The following is a 16,461-nucleotide window of genomic DNA, read 5'->3' as shown; positions in this document are numbered from 1 at the left end:
TCCACTTCCTGGACTTGCTGACTTTGCTGAAATGGGCTGCTTTCTTTACTTTTGCAGACTTTATCAACATGTCCAAATTGGTTACATATCCTACATTTAGCATTAGGTCTGTACCAACAAAAATTTGGAGAGTGGCCTCTCTTTTTGCAATAAGGACATGACTGATACCTTCCTTTCTTATCTCCAGATTTCTGGCTCTCACTTCCAGCTTGTTTCCATTTTTCCTTTTTTTCACCAAAGAATTTTTTGTGAGGACTATTGTTAAACTTCTTCTCATTTGTTTTAGCACTGAAAGCTCCTTCTATGGTTTCTTCTTGCCTTCTTAAAGCTCTTCTTTGGTCTTGAGCTTTCAAGGCATTAACCACTTCAGCTAAAGTTAACTCTGAAAAATTTTTGGAGTCTTCAAGAGAAGATATCTTGGCCTCATACCTTTCCGGAATGCTCACCAAGATTTTTTCAACAATCCTTTCATCAGATAACTTTTCTCCCATCAATCTAATCTGATTAACAATCTTCATGGTTCTGTCAGCATATTCTTGTATGGATTCAGTCTCCTTCATCTTAAGTACTTCAAACTCTCTTCTAAGATTCAAGGCCATCATCTGCCTTGACCTTTCATTGCCCTGGGAGTCCTCTTGGAGCTTGTCCCAGGCCTCTTTGGCAGTTTCACAAGCAACAATCTTTGTGAATACTGCATCTGTTACACCTTGATGAAGAATGGACAGTGCTCTAAGAGCTTTAGTTGCCTCCTCTTCATGCAATCTGATTTGATTTAGAGTAGGATTCGGCCCCAAAGGAGGAGGCTGCTTTTCCTCCTCAACATACTGCCACAATCCAACTCCTCTAAGGAAGGCTTTCATCTTTACTGCCCAAATATGATAGTTTTCTCCATTGTATACAGGTGGAGACAAGGAAGAAGAGGATGAAGCCATCAAGCAAATCAATTCTGAAAAAACTTATCAAGAAATTTAATTTCAGCCAACACAGCCCTTTAAGATCTAATTATGCTCTGATACCATGTTGTGATGCTGAACCAAAAGACAGAATTAGATGCTGAACCAAGAAGAAGAAAAAACTGGAAGCAGATTTTTTCAGAAGAACACAGAGCACAGAGCATGGAAGAAAAAAAAACTGGTGATTTTTGTATCTCATTGATATAGGATTTTTTATACATATATATTTGATAAGAGACAAGCTTTTACACCATACTTTAATAAATGTTAGCCATACTTGATACAGTAAAAAGCTTCCAAAAACCTTAAAAGCAGGATCATCACACATTTTAAACTAACACTGCTGACTTGGATTATTTAACAAAAAAATATAAACAAGCTCAACTTGCTAACATAAACATACACCAAGGGTGTGGTTTTCCCACCGTTCTACTCTTTTATGCAAGCTCAAATTTTTTGGCTCCAAAGTTGATACTTCATTTTATTGTTATAGGCAACGGAACAATATGACCTATTGTATAATCTACGTGGATGATCTTGTTCTTACCAGTAACTATTCTAATTTTCTAGCTTATGTCATCAAGTAGCTTCAATAGGAAGTTGCCCTCAAATATCTTGATATGTTGAATTACTTTCTAAGTGTCGAAGTTAGTTCGTTGAATCATGGGATGTTGTTATCTTAACAGAAGGAAATTGAGGATCTTCTTTGTAAAGCTAACATAAGCAATGCCAAACCTGTTTCTAGTCCTTGTCCCACAATCAAATTTGCGCATAAAGACTCTAAAGCCTTTGATGATCCCACGTCGTATAGACAAGTGGTTGATAGCTTGCAATATTTGTGTATCACAAGACCCGAAATAGCATTCTTTGTTAATCAGTGGCACAATACAGGCATCAGCCAAATAAAACTCATTGGCAAGGTGTCAAAGGAATCCTACAATATTTGTAAGGCACTCTCAGTCATGGCTTGTTTATTCGCAAATCAGGCAACTTTGACCTTGTTGCTTACTGTGATGTAGACTAGGGGATCGTTTAGATGATAGAAAAAATACAATGGGATTTGTAATCTACGTTAACTCTAATTTAATTTCATGGAGTTCCAGGAAGCTATGGACAGTCGCTTCGTCCTCAACGAAAGCCAAGTATAAGGTTATTGCAACATGTGCATCAGAAATCATGTGGCTTAAATCTTTGCTTTGTGAAATTAGATTTCCTATAGAAACGACTTATGCTTTTTGGTGTGATAATTTGTCTGCTACATATCTCACAATGGGTCCCATTTTTCATTCAAGGTGTAAACACTTGGAAATTGACTTCCATTTTGTGAGAGATCAAGTCCAACAAAGGCTGCTCAAGGTACGATACTTGTCTTCCATGGACCAAATTGCAGATGTTCTAACTAAATTAATGTCCAAAAACAGATTTCCACTCTTGAAAGACAAACTAGCAGTTTTTGCCAATCCTGTTAGGCTTGAGGGAAGGTGATACAAACAACTTATGCATATCTTTGACCATATACTTTGTTGTATCATATCCAGCTGTATACAAGTCATGCTGTATCATATTCAGCTATATACAATTCTAATCTTACTTTAATTTGTTAAGTTCGTACCTAACCTATCCTTTACAAGTGTACTATATATTTACACGTTAATGTAAATAATGATCAGCTTTTATAGTGCCAATATTATTCACAAGTGTGATTGTTTGCTTTATTTTTTCCACACACTCTCAAGTTTGATCAATAAGGATTATCGATACAAAGAAGAAGAAATTGTCTTCAAAACAAGTCAAAGGAATTTGAGACTTTAATCAAGAAATTAAAATTCAACCTTCAAATATCAAGAAGCTTAATTTAATTCTCATCTCATGGCACAATGACATGTTCATTACAAACACATGATCATTTCCCTCTTACAACAAATCAAAGAACACATTGAACAACAAGAATTTGGAGACATTAGAAAACTGAAAAAACAAAACAAAGAAAACAGGACATATATCTTTTTTAAATAATGAATAAATTTAGTAACCAGTTGGTGCTGATTTACGACCAAAGTCAATACGTTTTGGCTTTGAACCATAACCATTACCTTCTGACTTAGAACTGTAACCCCTTTCCTCATGTTTTGACTTCTCATCATATTGCTTGAAACCATAACTATTCCCTTCTGCCTTTGAATCGTAACCTTTTTCCTCAGACTTTGATTTCTCAACGTATGGTTTGGTGGCATAACCATTAACGCTTGGCTTGGAATTGTAATCTTTTTCCTCGTGTTTTGAGATCTCAACGTACAAATGAGAGCCATAATTGTTACCTTTTGGCTTGGAATCATAACCCTTTTCCAAATCTTTCGATTTCTCAACGTACACTTTATAGCCATAACCATTACCTTCTGACTTAGAAGCATAAACCTTTTCCTCATGTTTTGATTTCTCAACATATAGCTTGGAACCATAACTATTACCTTTTGGCTTTAAGTCATAATCCTTTTCCTCAGACTTTGACTTCTCAACATATGGTTTGGAGCCATAACCATTAACATTTGGCATGGAATCGTAACCCTTTTCCTCATGTTTTGATTTCTCAACGTACGGTTTAGAGCCATAACCATTAGCTTCTGGCTTGGAATCATAACCCTTATTCTCGGGCTTTGACTTCTCAGCATATGGTTTGGAACCATAACCATTACTTTCTGGCTTTGAATCATAACTCTTCTCCTCAGACTTAAACTTCTCAACGTGTTGTTTAAAGTCGTAACCATTACTTTCCGGCTTGGAATCATAACCCTTCTCTTCAGACTTGAACTTCTCAACGTGTTGTTTAAAGTCGTAACCATTATCTTCTACCTTGGAACCATAACCCTTTATCTCAGATTTCGATTTCTCAACGTATGATTGAGAAACGTAACCTTGAGACTTTGGTTTGTCACTCCCACGGTTGGTGCTATAAACATAATCACCAGCAGAGGCAACGATAAGCAATGAGAAGAGAAACAAAGAGGCTGTAAAGAAGATACGAGTGAGAGCCATGACCATGAAATATTGCAGGAAAGAAAGAAAAGATGTATTAGTGATGAATTGCTTAGGGAAGAACCAGCATGGCCTTTTATGGATCACAAATGAATTAAATATACAAGTAAAAACAATACATTGCTGCACGATTTGATGAGAAAATCTCATATCTTTGCCCAGCAATTATTTGAACGTGATTACTTGAAAAAGCAAGAGGCTTAATTTACTTGCCGTCCAGAACTCACATGTAGCTAATTGATTATGAAGTTTCTGAATTATATATGTGAGAGTGAGGCTAAATTTTTATCCACCTTGAAGTTTTGGCGAACTTAGTCTAGGTCCTAAGTTTTGAAACAGTAGATTCTTTCCCCCTCATATTTACAAATGTTTACAGACTATAATCAATGTTTTAGACTTGAATAAGACCCTGACCTAGTCAAACGATCAGTTTTCTAATTGATTGATTTGATCATAACGGTGGTCTAATAATATCAATCGACATAATTAACTTGGGTTAATGTCAATTTTTTATAGACTAAAGTCAATGCTTTTAGACTTGTACTAAGCCTTAAACTAATGAAAGTGTCAGTTTGCAAATCAATTGGTCCAATCGGAGGGATACATTGATGATATAAGTGTGACATAATTAAAAATTTAAAATATGTTATAAACATGGTAACATCAACTTTGATTAGGTGGTTGAACCATGAATCGGTAAAATTCACTTAATTCAACTATAAGATAATCAAGTTAAACGTTTCAAAAGAATTTTGCCTATGATCAAAACCGATTTTGTCACCAATTCCCAATCAGACTAGATGGGGAGGTTCATATTTTAATACAGAGACTAAAAGACCCCCTCATTTTGATAGTGTCTCAGTTTTAATGGTCCAAATTCTATCCCCATAATGTCTATTTCTTCTTTGCCAATGTTACAATAGGGGGCATATCCTAATACTTCAAACTGCAGGATTTGGAACTTATTCACCTAAACCCCAGAGGCTAAAAAAAATCTATTTATATGTCATGGTATCTTGAAATGCTGACTCCAGAACGTGTTGAAAGCTCTCATTTTTAAACAGTGAAACAATTTGCATCCAATTTTGATTTGAGTATTCAAATGATTTGATTTAATAATGGTTAAATAATATTTAATTAGATAATAATAGATAATTCTAATATCTAACTAAGTATTTAATATTGGTTGCAAATAGCATTGTTCCATTTATCAAGATTCACTCCTGTTTGGTCAACATTTGTGCCATGCATGATTTGTGAAAAATGAACTAACATGAATGCTTTGAACATGAATTTTTTGTTAATTCAATCAAAAAAATATTAGTTGTAGATTAATATTTTAAGTTTCACCGCATTTTCATTCTTTATCAAAAACTTGTTTGATTTGAGTTCAAATCTAAGTACATAGTTTTATTGTAATCCTAATATGTAGGGCTAAAATAGTAATTTGAAACTTCACATCTTAAGAGATTATTATGCATTGAGCCAATTGAAAACCTAAAATCTCTCACTAGCCCAACCCGTGGCGGAATAACAAGAAGCAAATGAGCTTAACATAAATAATTCAAGAGCCATAGACAATTTCACATACCAACATGTGTTTATTGGCGGCAACTATATTATACCTGCAGGTCTAGATATGAGCCAAGTTGAGTTCGAACAAGGACTAACTTGAGTTCGGTTTGTATGAATAATAAGACAGTTGGAGCTCATCATGAATTCATTAAACTATTCGAATTTGCTGAGTTGTATTGAAGGGACGCTCAAGCTCGTTTTAATGGCTCAAAACTCACTCGTATTAGTAGTTTAGTTATTTGAATTCAGATTTCGAGTTTTAACACTTAAAAAAACATCGTTTTGCTCATTATGAAAATGATGTTGTTTTACTCATTATAAAAATGACATTGTTTTCATAATGATCAAATTAACATCTTTTTGATAATTGTTCATTTTAACTTGATTTGACGTACAAGACAAACTTAAACTATTTCAATTTGAATAATTGGTCTACAAGTTGGATTGAGTCAAATACCCTCTTATCTGAGTTTAGCTCTATTATTAGTTGAGCCTAAAACTCTATCTTGAGCTATCCTACAAACCCGAGGGCATTCAAGTTCATTTTAATGGCAAGGAGATCATGTTTGAAGTCGTGCAGAAGTGTCATTGTGTTGCTTGCATATTTTAATTCGTATTAAATAAAAGAAATAGGCCATCCATGGTCCTTCTCATCTATAAAAGGCGATATTGGCACTTCCTTGAGCAACTCACCAATAAATCTTTTCTCTCTTCATACAATATTTTCATAGTCATGGCTGTCAGTCAAATCTTCTTCACAACCTCTTTGCTTCTCTTCTCGTTGCTCATCCTTGCCTCTGCAAGTGATTATGGTTACGGCTCAAAGCCAGAAGGTAATGACTATGACTTCAAACCATACATTCAGAACTCAAAACCCGAGAATAAGGGTTACACTTCTAAGCCAGAAAGCTATGGCTATGACTCCAAGCCATATGCTCCGAAGGCCAACCCTGAGGGCAATGCTTACGGTTCCAAACCATACGCTGAAAAGTTAAAACCCGAAGAAAAGAGTTCTGGTGTCAAATCATACGCCGAAAAATCAAAGCAAGAGGATAAGGGTTACGTTTCCAAGCCAAAAGATACTGGTTATGAGTCCAAACCAGACGTCGAGAAGTCAACTCCGACTGGTTTCAAGCCGGAAGATTATAGTTATGGCCGTAAAGTGGATTTTTACAAATCAAAATCGGTAGAATATCATAAAGATGATTCTTACTATAAGCCATCAAGTGCTGATTCTGGTAGGAAGTCGACTCCAACTGGTTACTAAATTTATTCATTTTAATCTCAAATGTTCCATATTTTATGTTTTAATTCAAGTTTTAATGTTTCCAAACTTGTTATTTGTGTTCTTTGATTTGTAATAAGAAAAAATTATTATGCGCGTGTAATGAAGATGCCATTGTTTCGCCAAAGCTTCATTTGAAGTCTTTTTACATCAAACCCAATTAGTGATCTAATTAGGGTTGGATCCAATTTAAACTGGTTTGACTTAAATTCATTATTTGATTTAAACAAGTTAATTTCGAACTGAAACTTTAACTCAACATCTTGAATTGAGATTAACTCGTTTATTTATTTAATAATATTGTTTATTTTATTAATAATGTTATTTATTTCAATAACAACCTTGTTTATCTAGTAACTATCTTCTGTTGATATTGTGTATCAATTCAAACAAGCCTAAACTTGAACTTTAGCTCAAATTGAGCATAATGGATTTAATTTGAGCTCCGCCCAACTTTATATTTGATTCAATTAGAATCAAATCCACCCTTAGATCTAAATAAGCTTTAGTATGAAAATTTTAAAATTGGGCACTAAAATGTAGTATAACATGAGTGCTAAACTTATTGTAATGGAATACATAAAAATCCCTTAGTATTAAAATAAGAGTAATGTTAAGTATATTCATTTTAAATACATAAATCACTAATCACTAGTGTGTATGCATAGTTTCATTGTCAAAATAATAATATTTTATGTATTAATAAATCTATATATATGTTTTTTAAATACACAAATAAGTTCACGTTTGATGTGTGTCAAATGTGATTAGGTGATTTTGAATTAAAGATAAAATAATACTCAATTATATAATAACATACATAAATGTACACTCATTTATATATTCAAAGTAGATATATATAATATTACTTTGAATGTATAAGATGGTTAGAAATATATTCAAAATAAGATTATTTATCATTATCTGATTAGATAATTTTAAATTAAAGATAATATAAATAATTAGATTATTCAATTACATAATAACAAATAAATTTATTTATATTCCATAGTATCCATCAGATACCATTTATATATATGATGTAAATGTAATATTACATGAATAAAAGTATAATAAATTTAATTACTTGACAAAAAAAAAAAGAATTTCACCATCAACTTCAATTATAAAGACAAACATGACTTCATTTCCATCCATGCTAGTGCCTAAATCCAAGATATTACCACATCCATAGCTCATACGCTGGAATGAATGGTTTGCTAATTATTCCTATACTATCAGATATGTTAAAGGAAAGGATAATATCATCTCTAATTTTCTGTCCTGACCTACCTATAAAAAGCCTCCTAAGCCACTTACCCTTTATACTCCTCCACTCCATATCTATACCATGAGCTCTACTAATCCCTTTATCTCTTGGAATATCTAATTTACCTTCAGAATTTTCCTCCATTTTCTCAACCTTACCTATTGATGAAAATGAAAACTTCAAGAACCTCATGTTCCATTACTAGACTAAAGTCATTCAAGAAACTGACCCATATACTCTCGGTTCTTTTGGTGTCCATCCAGACTTTCCCTACATTACCCTTAAGCATATAACTCCTGAGCCCACCAAACTCAGAATTGAACCTTACATAAATCCAATTAAACCGAGTTGGAAATTAATGTTACCCGCTGTTTTTTGTATTGTGGTAAAGTGATCATTTTCGTAAATGCATATTATCTCCAAAAAACTGGGGTGTGCTATATTTCCTACAAACCATGAGGAGTGCATGGTAATTTTCCTCATATTTTCTGGTACAGTCGCTGACTAAGTAGCACGGAAACTTATAATAGGATGTGTTTCCACGTTTCGGAAACGTTTCTGTTTCCGAAACTCTCTGAAACTTGTAGTAAACGTTTCGGGTCATTTCAAAATTTTTGAAAAATTTTGAAACACGTTTATTTTAGAAGAAAAATCATGAAATCGATTAAACACATATTTTTTATATTTTCAAACCGAAAATGTCTTTAAATCTCATATTGAATTCATCTTCTCTCTATTTTTTAATGTGTTACTCATCTCTTCTCTGACATATCATATAGATTGGTGTATATTGTTGTTTTTTTCTTAAATATCTACATGTGTTTACTTAAGAACAATTTATACTAGGTTTTATGATTCTATTTTATAGTATTTTTTTTCTTCATTATTTTTTTATTATTTATTTTTATATTATACAAATTTATGTATTTTTATTATAAAAAATTTAGTATTTATAAAAAAACTCTTATATTTTTCATATTTATAAGTTTTCCCACGTTTCTGTTTCCTATATTTTTTAAAAAATGTGTTTCCATGTTTCCGTTTCCGCGTTTCCACGTTTCTCTGTTTCCGTTTCCGTGCTACATAGGTCGCTGACGCTCACACCGGGACCTGGACATGTCTGATAAATCCCCATATCTTCATCTCTGTGATTCGTTTGGAAAACTTTCCCTTTTCCTTTCTTCTTCCTCCGTAGCTGTTTCTACTCTCTGACGGCTTTTAGCCTTTTTCATTTCTTCTCAAATTACTCTCTATCCATGGCCACCGCCCCTGCGGCACTGATGCAATATCTCGCAGACCCCATTCTCTTCAATATCGCTCACTGCCTCCAAACCCAAACTGAACTCAGCCGTTTTCGCGCCGTCTGCAGCTCGTTCCGCTTCACCCTTCTTCTCCCCTCTCCGAAACTTGCTCCCGTTCATTATTACTATGACCCCGGAATCTCCGACCCTCCTTTGCAGCTCATCATTGCCGAATCCACTGTCTATGCCTTGCAAGCCCTTTCCCACGAGGCCCCTCCGTGGATAGTCAAAGTTGAAAAATCTAGCCAGGCGAAATCCCGGGTCCGCGACCCCTTTTCTCGCCGCCATTTTGAAGAACACGTTCTTGAAATGTTGCCTCAGTCAGTGAACTTGCTGGAATATCGTGTGCAGGAAATGGGTAAAGGCTATAGAATTGACTGGGTTCTGGATGAACATCCGAGACAGTTTAGTGGGTGGAAATATATTTTGTTGCAAAAAGTTTGCCGTCTCTGTAGATAATGATGAGTTAGCAGTCATGGTTTTTCTGAATTTGGAATTGATGGTTTGGAGGAGCTGTGATAAGAAATGGATCGACTTGGGTTTTGGTGATGTTGATGTTCAGGATATTGTTTATTATAAGAAGCAGTTTCATGTGGAAATGTCAAATGGGCATATTTTAAGCGTTAATTCGGAGTCTTTGGAGGTTAGTGAAACTTTGCCTCCATTGTTGATTCGTTTTACTTACGAAAGATTTGTAAATACATCTACTGAATTGTATTTGATTGAAAATCGCAATGGTACTGATAAAAAATTTGGAAATAAGAGGAATTTTTCTCCAGCTAAGGCTGAGAAAGTGGTTTTGACTTTTGAATTTTATTTTCTATGCGTTTAAGCTAGACGAAGAAGAGGAAGAGTGGATTGAAGTGAAGGATTTGGAGGGTAGAGCATTGTTTCTGTTTGATGGAGGTAGCTTATTTATTTTGTCTAAAGATTTTCCGGCAATAAAACCAAATTGTGTTTATATGGGTGAAACTGGTTTCTTTGTGGTTACATATGATTTCCCCGGGATGTATGCTTCAAGTTTCAACTTCAGTGACGGTAGTAATGAGTAGCTCGTATCATTTCCTGAATCTTCTGAGATTTTTGGTCCTGCACCAGCTTGGCTCTTCCCTGAATGTAAGGTTTTTTCTTTTAAAATTGTATATTGTATAGCACTAGCTGTGTTGAATTCGCAGGAGCGGACTTATGTTTATGGTTCATTCTGTATTTATTTATTGCAATGCCATATTAGATTCTTATTTGTTTGACTAGATTGAAGACTTTTTAATGACATTATGTAAGCATTGAAAATGCAGATTTAAAAAGCATATCAAAATTGTATGTTAGTCGGATCTGCATGAATTGTTTATGTTTATGGGTTGTTTCATGATTCTAACAGCGATACCGCATTAAATTCTGATTTGTGTAACTAGACTGAGGGCATTTTTAAAAAGATTATGTAAGCACTGGAAATCCTGATTTAAAAGGACATGGTATAATGGAGTATGTATACTGACTCCCTGTATGTAAAATTTCAATGTTCAAGTACTTTTACAGATTTCATTTGTTGTTGCCTTTTCTGAATCGGATATGGATTTGCTTTGCCGCATTATTTATTGTCTCCTTTTGCTACACCATCTTTCATGATGCTCTTTTTGTCATAATCCGAGCTCTAGCCCCTTGTGGGTGCAAACTCTTGGATAATCATTCATCCAGGTTGTTCTGTAGTCAAAGTACTCTTACTCTTTGCGGGATCGTCAAGCATGAGATTCAAGCAATATGATTTATGAATAGTTGAATGCTTTATGCAGTTTATCTGTTTACTCCGGTTTCAGATAATTAATTTTAGGGAATGGTTTCAAAACTCCATGACCTCTCTTCTCTTGGTCATGATTCATTGTCATAGGGTACTCTATTTTTCAATTTCAGTCCTTGATAGTTTCTCTATTTTCATATGTCAAAAACAAATATTTATCTGTAAACTATGTTTCCTTTTTAACAGTTGATTAATTTGTGCCTTGTGGCAGTTTCTTAAGTTTCTGAGGCTTCAATATCTTCAGCCTTTTGGTGTTCATGGCAGCTTCTATGTGTATTTTTTCTCACTTCATAATATACAGTAATATTATATCTTCGTGATGCGATTACTGATTGATCCCTGGATTTTTTACTCTATCAAATCTTTACTAAATTGAATCTTTTTCATCTCGGCTACATATGAAGCATTATTTTGTTCTAAGTTTAACAGATAGATCCGTTCTCGTGTTTGCCTAGAAATTTGGCACTACTTTGCTGAGTCATGTTCACCATAACGTTTTGTTCTCTTTAGTATTTTGACAAATGCTGGCATTTGAACTTTATTATTACATTTTTGGTACTTAAACAGGTGCGAAGACATTTTATCTAGGAAGTTTCTGGGATCAACCACTTGAAGAGTGTTTCATCATCAATGTGAAGATTTGATTACCATCTTGGTCGGACCATTTTATTAGTTGGCACTACCAACTTGGTAGTTGTGTTGGTTTTATTTTGTGAGCATGTATATATGCATTATGGGTCTTAATGTTATGAAACTAGATTTGAGCTTGGTCATTTAATTCTCCTGTTATGCCTTCAGACTCCTGTATTTAAGCTTGGTCGTTTCCTCTACTTTTTGAGCTGCTAATACTGTCCTGATGAGCTTAGAGTCTTTCAAATTATTGTTGTGATGATAATTGGAGGAGTGTTGAAGCCACATTAGGACTGCAAATGAGGTGAGATGCTCTCAAACTGCACATGGCTTGGCTTATATCAAGCGGAGCTGTGCTTGTAGTTGTTTTGATTTTAAATATGAGGATAATTGATTAATATCTATGTTACGGGATTTTATAATAATTGATCGAATCAAGCTTGAGTTAGTTATTTTTATCTTAAGCTCAAGCCAAGAACTTCCTAACTCGGTGAGCACGAGCTTGAGATTTGTCTAAATATAATCAAGTCAAACTCAAATTAAACAATACTTGGTTTAACTCGATTCGATTGCAATGCTATGCCCAATGGTTTGAACCCTAATCCAAAAATATAAATGACTCTAGTTCCATCAACTAAGCATACTTATGGTAACTAGGTATTGTTTAGTTTATTTCATTCACTCCTGTAAGATTGTGGGCAAATCTCATTAGTCTATTTGGCATCACTTAATGCTACATTTGTGTTATCTGTCTATGCAAGAGTATTATATCTATTTTGCATATAAAGTATTTGTTGTTTATTTTGGCTTGAAACTTTCACTGTCACCGTGGGTGCATCCGAACTTGTCTCATTGGTGATTTTTCCTCCTCTTTGTTGATATTATTCATTAATCGACTGAGTCAAGTTTGATTTCAAACTAAAGGCCAAATGACTATTTCTCTCCCATGTTTAAATGTGTTCTCAAAGTCACATTTGTGCGGTTTGAAAACTCAAAAGTCTCACTCATTTATTAAAAATCTCAATTAAAGTTAAGGGTAACACAGTTATTTAATAAAAAACTAAAGTTTTATTACGTTTACCGCCCTTAAGCTGAAAATCTCATAATTCCCCACCACTCGAAATTTGAAAAATCAAAATCTCCCCCCAAGGGTTTGCAAATAGTCATTGGAGTCGTTGGCTCTCCCTTTCGGCTTAACTCTCCTTGTTGATCACTTCTCAGCCATTGACGAAGCCCATCTCCTTTGACAAAAACGAAATTGTCTTTGTCGGAGAGTCTTTGTCTCAAACGAAGATGATCATCAAAGGTCTTAGATGACTACATCGTCTTTGTTTGAGACCTCCGACGATCGTCTTTGTCTATGACAAAGATGAAATCGGATGAAGACTCTCTGACGAAGATGATTTCATCTTCGTCGGAGGAGATAGCCTTTACTAGTGGCTGGAAAGTGAATGACAAGGAGAGTTAAGCCAGAAAGGAGAGCTAATGCCACTAGAGACAACCATCTCTGGTGATGATTTGCAAAACCTAGGAGGAAAATTTTGATTTTTCAAACTTCAGGGAGGGGGAATTGTAAGATTTTCAAACTAAGAGAGGGCAAACGTAATAAAACTTTAGATTTTTAAAATTTTTTATTAAATGATGATTTTATCCCTAATTATAATTGAGATTTTTAACAGATGAGTGAGACATTTGAATTTTCAAATCTCACATATATGACTTCGAAATAACAACTAAACTTAGGGAAAAATAGTCCTTTGGCCTTCAAATTAATTATTATAAATTCAAGAATTCAATTTGATTTAATTTAAAACAACCCATAACAGAGAAAAAAATGGAATCTATGGGCTTTTGAAAGAGAAATGGGTGGTGGGCAGTGGGCTTTTGATGGTAGATTTGAGAGATTCAATGGATAAGAAGTTAACTGTGTAATCAATGATGTAATTGCAATGACCATTTTATTTTTTTTAATGAATTTTCCTAGAAAATTCCTTGAAAGCCAATGGGTTCAGAGAGAGAGAGAGAGAGAGAGAGAGACGTGTGAGAGAGGAGAAAAATTATTTTATTTTTACCAACTTGTGCGAAAAGACCATAACACCCTTCTCTGAGGTTAAATTTTAATATTTATGTATAATTAATGTAGTTTATTCTTCATATTTGCTAAATTGTCATAAGTTAGATTACTGGTAAAAAAGAGGGATTGTTTAGGATTTTTTTTCCTTCTGGATAATTTCAATTAAGCGTTATTAGATTTGCTAGGGTAGATGTAAGGCTCGAGCCTGGCAAATTCAAGAGTTGCAAAGTCTGAGTTAGAAATAGAAATTGTTGAATTGAGTTTTATAAAAATATATCAATATATTTATCATTATCTCTACATTCAAAGTTTGGAATTAAATTGTATGTGTAAATTTAGAAGGATGAGAGGCTAGATAGAATTTTTTACAATAAAACTATGGATACGGATAGTATTATTCAATTTTTTACATTAAGATATTATTGTTTGACAAAGTAAATATATGTTTTAAGCTTAGATAAGATTTTGGAATGTAAATACAAATTTTTCATTTTTATAGTTTATTGATATTATACAACTCATGAGTTCACTTTTGAGGTTTTGTGGACTTGGGTTGGATGAGCTCAAATTGATAATGAGAGATTAAGGATTTTCTTGCACCTCCTAATTTCCATAGCTTTTCTCGTCTCTTCTTCCTTGTCTCTTCTTCCTCTTTCATGTCCTACCTCCCATGGACAATACTTCCCGTGACTGGTCCAGTCTTCCAGACCAGCTACTCGCCGCCATTGCAGACCGCCTCCCCACTAGAATCAACACCCTCCGCTTCGGCGCCGTCTGCACCTCATTTAGAGCCGCCCTTCCTCCTCCTCCACCACCAAACCCATACTCAGACATCCACTACCACAACTGTCCCACCTCCAACTCTCCCATGCACTTCTTCATTGCCCAGTCCTCCGTTTACGCCATCCAACCCCTCTCACAAGTCTCCCATCCTCATCACATCCTAGAAGCCTGGCTAGTCAAAGTTGAAGAGTCCCCTTCCGGAGATGTCAAATTCCTGGATCCCTTCTCCACATCCCAAGTTAAGAGCGTCCCTATAAGTTACCCGGGTCCTTCAACTTACTGGATCATCGTGTTAAGGAAATAAGTAAAGGGTACAGACTTGAATTAGCTAAAGACCAACAAATGGAGCTCAGCAGATCGCAAAGAAGCTACACTGGTAAAGTAGTAGTTTCTTCTGATGAAGATGGTGACGAATTTGCTATCATGGTGTTAATTCAGGGAAAGGTTGTTGTTTGGAAAAGAAGAGATAACAAATGACACGAAATCGATATCGTTCAGAATCGTTTTCATTTTATCTACGACATAATCTATCATAACAGAAGATTCTATGTCTTGTGCTGCAAAGATCGTACTCTGTGTGTGGATCTGAAGTCCTTGAAAGTTTCAGAACCAGTGGCTCCATTGCGGATTTCGCTAAGCAGGTCAGTCTCTTCCTTCCACTTGGTAAAGTCATCTCCAGATTTGTTCTTAGTACGGAAGAACTATTTAGACTTCCCTGGAAACTACGACAGCCACTTCTGGGGTAAATCCGGCGACAGAAGTTGCCGGGTTGGGTTGAATATTTTCAAGCTTGATGGGGAGAAGAACAGTAAATGGTGGCAATAAGTTCGACAGCTATGGTCAGCCGCTTGATCTGCTCAGTTTATAGATGACTAACGGCTGGTATGCCAACTATGGCATCCTTAATTTCATCAAGCTTGCTGATCTCGAGGACTTGATTCACAAATTCCTGTTAAAGCAAATCTTTGCAACTTTATTATATGTTAATGGAAATTGAGCAAATTCCTAACAGTATGTGCAGAAAAAATTGTCCAGTAAGAAACAAAGCTTTCATTGCATAGAGAATACCTGGTTGGACAGCAAGTCATATTTTATTGGAAACTCACACGGCACATGAAACACAAATGCGTCAAAGCAAAATAGTGGAAGGATGGCCAAACTCATGTAGGTTTGCTGTCTAACAGGTGTCAAAATAATATCTTGCACAAAAAAGTATTATTGACTAAAATGTATTCAAGTAGCAAGTTAAAAGAACATTAAGATTATAACATTCCGTTTCATAAAGTAACTTATAATCTGTTCAAATTATATAAAATTATATATATATATTTGTAGAATATATACTAGTTTTCAGCCAAAAAAGATCTTATATCTAGAGTTACTCTCTAAAACAATGCTAAACCATCTTCTTTTATCTTTTAAGAGAAATAGGTATTCTTCATCAGGTTTTGCAGTCGGAACGACCTAAAAAACATGGATTCAATTTCAACTAACTAATAAAATCATTCAAAATTGCAACTGGGTTGCATCTTAATTAACTTTCAACAATAAAAAATCTAAGACAAGGACTAATAAAACTCTCTATAATAAAATTTCATATATCAGTTACAGCCAGAAAAGCAACTATATGGATTTCATTTATGGCTCAGCAGAAAATGAACAAAAGCGAATGTATAAAAGAATTCCATAGAGTTGAGGAGCTTACCATGAACAATCTCACAATCAGCTTCCAATCTCAAATTCTAATATCTCATCTCTGCAG

The 16,461-nt window shown here is 34.6% G+C and overlaps 1 protein-coding gene across 3 annotated transcripts; it reads left to right on the top strand.

Annotated features, from left to right (window-relative positions):
• Positions 1–9,290: 9,290 nt before the first annotated feature.
• LOC123196771 lies at positions 9,291–12,244 on the top strand. 3 transcript variants are annotated; one of them, XR_006497736.1, is made up of 3 exons: positions 9,291–10,060; positions 10,251–10,533; positions 11,780–12,244. XR_006497736.1 is itself a non-coding variant. In XM_044610898.1 (2 exons), exons 1-2 carry the CDS (start codon positions 9,806–9,808, stop codon positions 10,467–10,469), a joined length of 474 nt encoding a protein of 157 aa, XP_044466833.1. In that variant the 5' UTR covers positions 9,291–9,805; the 3' UTR covers positions 10,470–10,616. The 3 variants fall into 3 exon arrangements, 1 of the variants encoding a protein (XP_044466833.1); XR_006497737.1 differs by having other exon boundaries at positions 9,297–10,060; positions 10,255–10,533; XM_044610898.1 differs by lacking the exon at positions 11,780–12,244 and having other exon boundaries at positions 10,251–10,616.
• The last annotated feature ends 4,217 nt before the right edge of the window (positions 12,245–16,461 follow it).

Source organism: Mangifera indica, chromosome 2 (assembly GCF_011075055.1).
Source record: "Mangifera indica cultivar Alphonso chromosome 2, CATAS_Mindica_2.1, whole genome shotgun sequence".
NCBI classification, from domain to species: Eukaryota; Viridiplantae; Streptophyta; class Magnoliopsida; order Sapindales; family Anacardiaceae; genus Mangifera; species Mangifera indica.
This window is presented reverse-complemented; position numbering and strand designations above follow the sequence as displayed.

Bases quoted from the DNA above. Each gene is read 5' to 3' on its own strand.
- LOC123196771 (XM_044610898.1), top strand. From the start codon at position 9,806: ATGAACATCCGAGACAGTTTAGTGGGTGGAAATATATTTTGTTGCAAA. The intron at 10,061-10,250 runs GTTAGTGAAACT...TATGCGTTTAAG, and splicing joins TTAATTCGGAGTCTTTGGAG to CTAGACGAAGAAGAGGAAGA.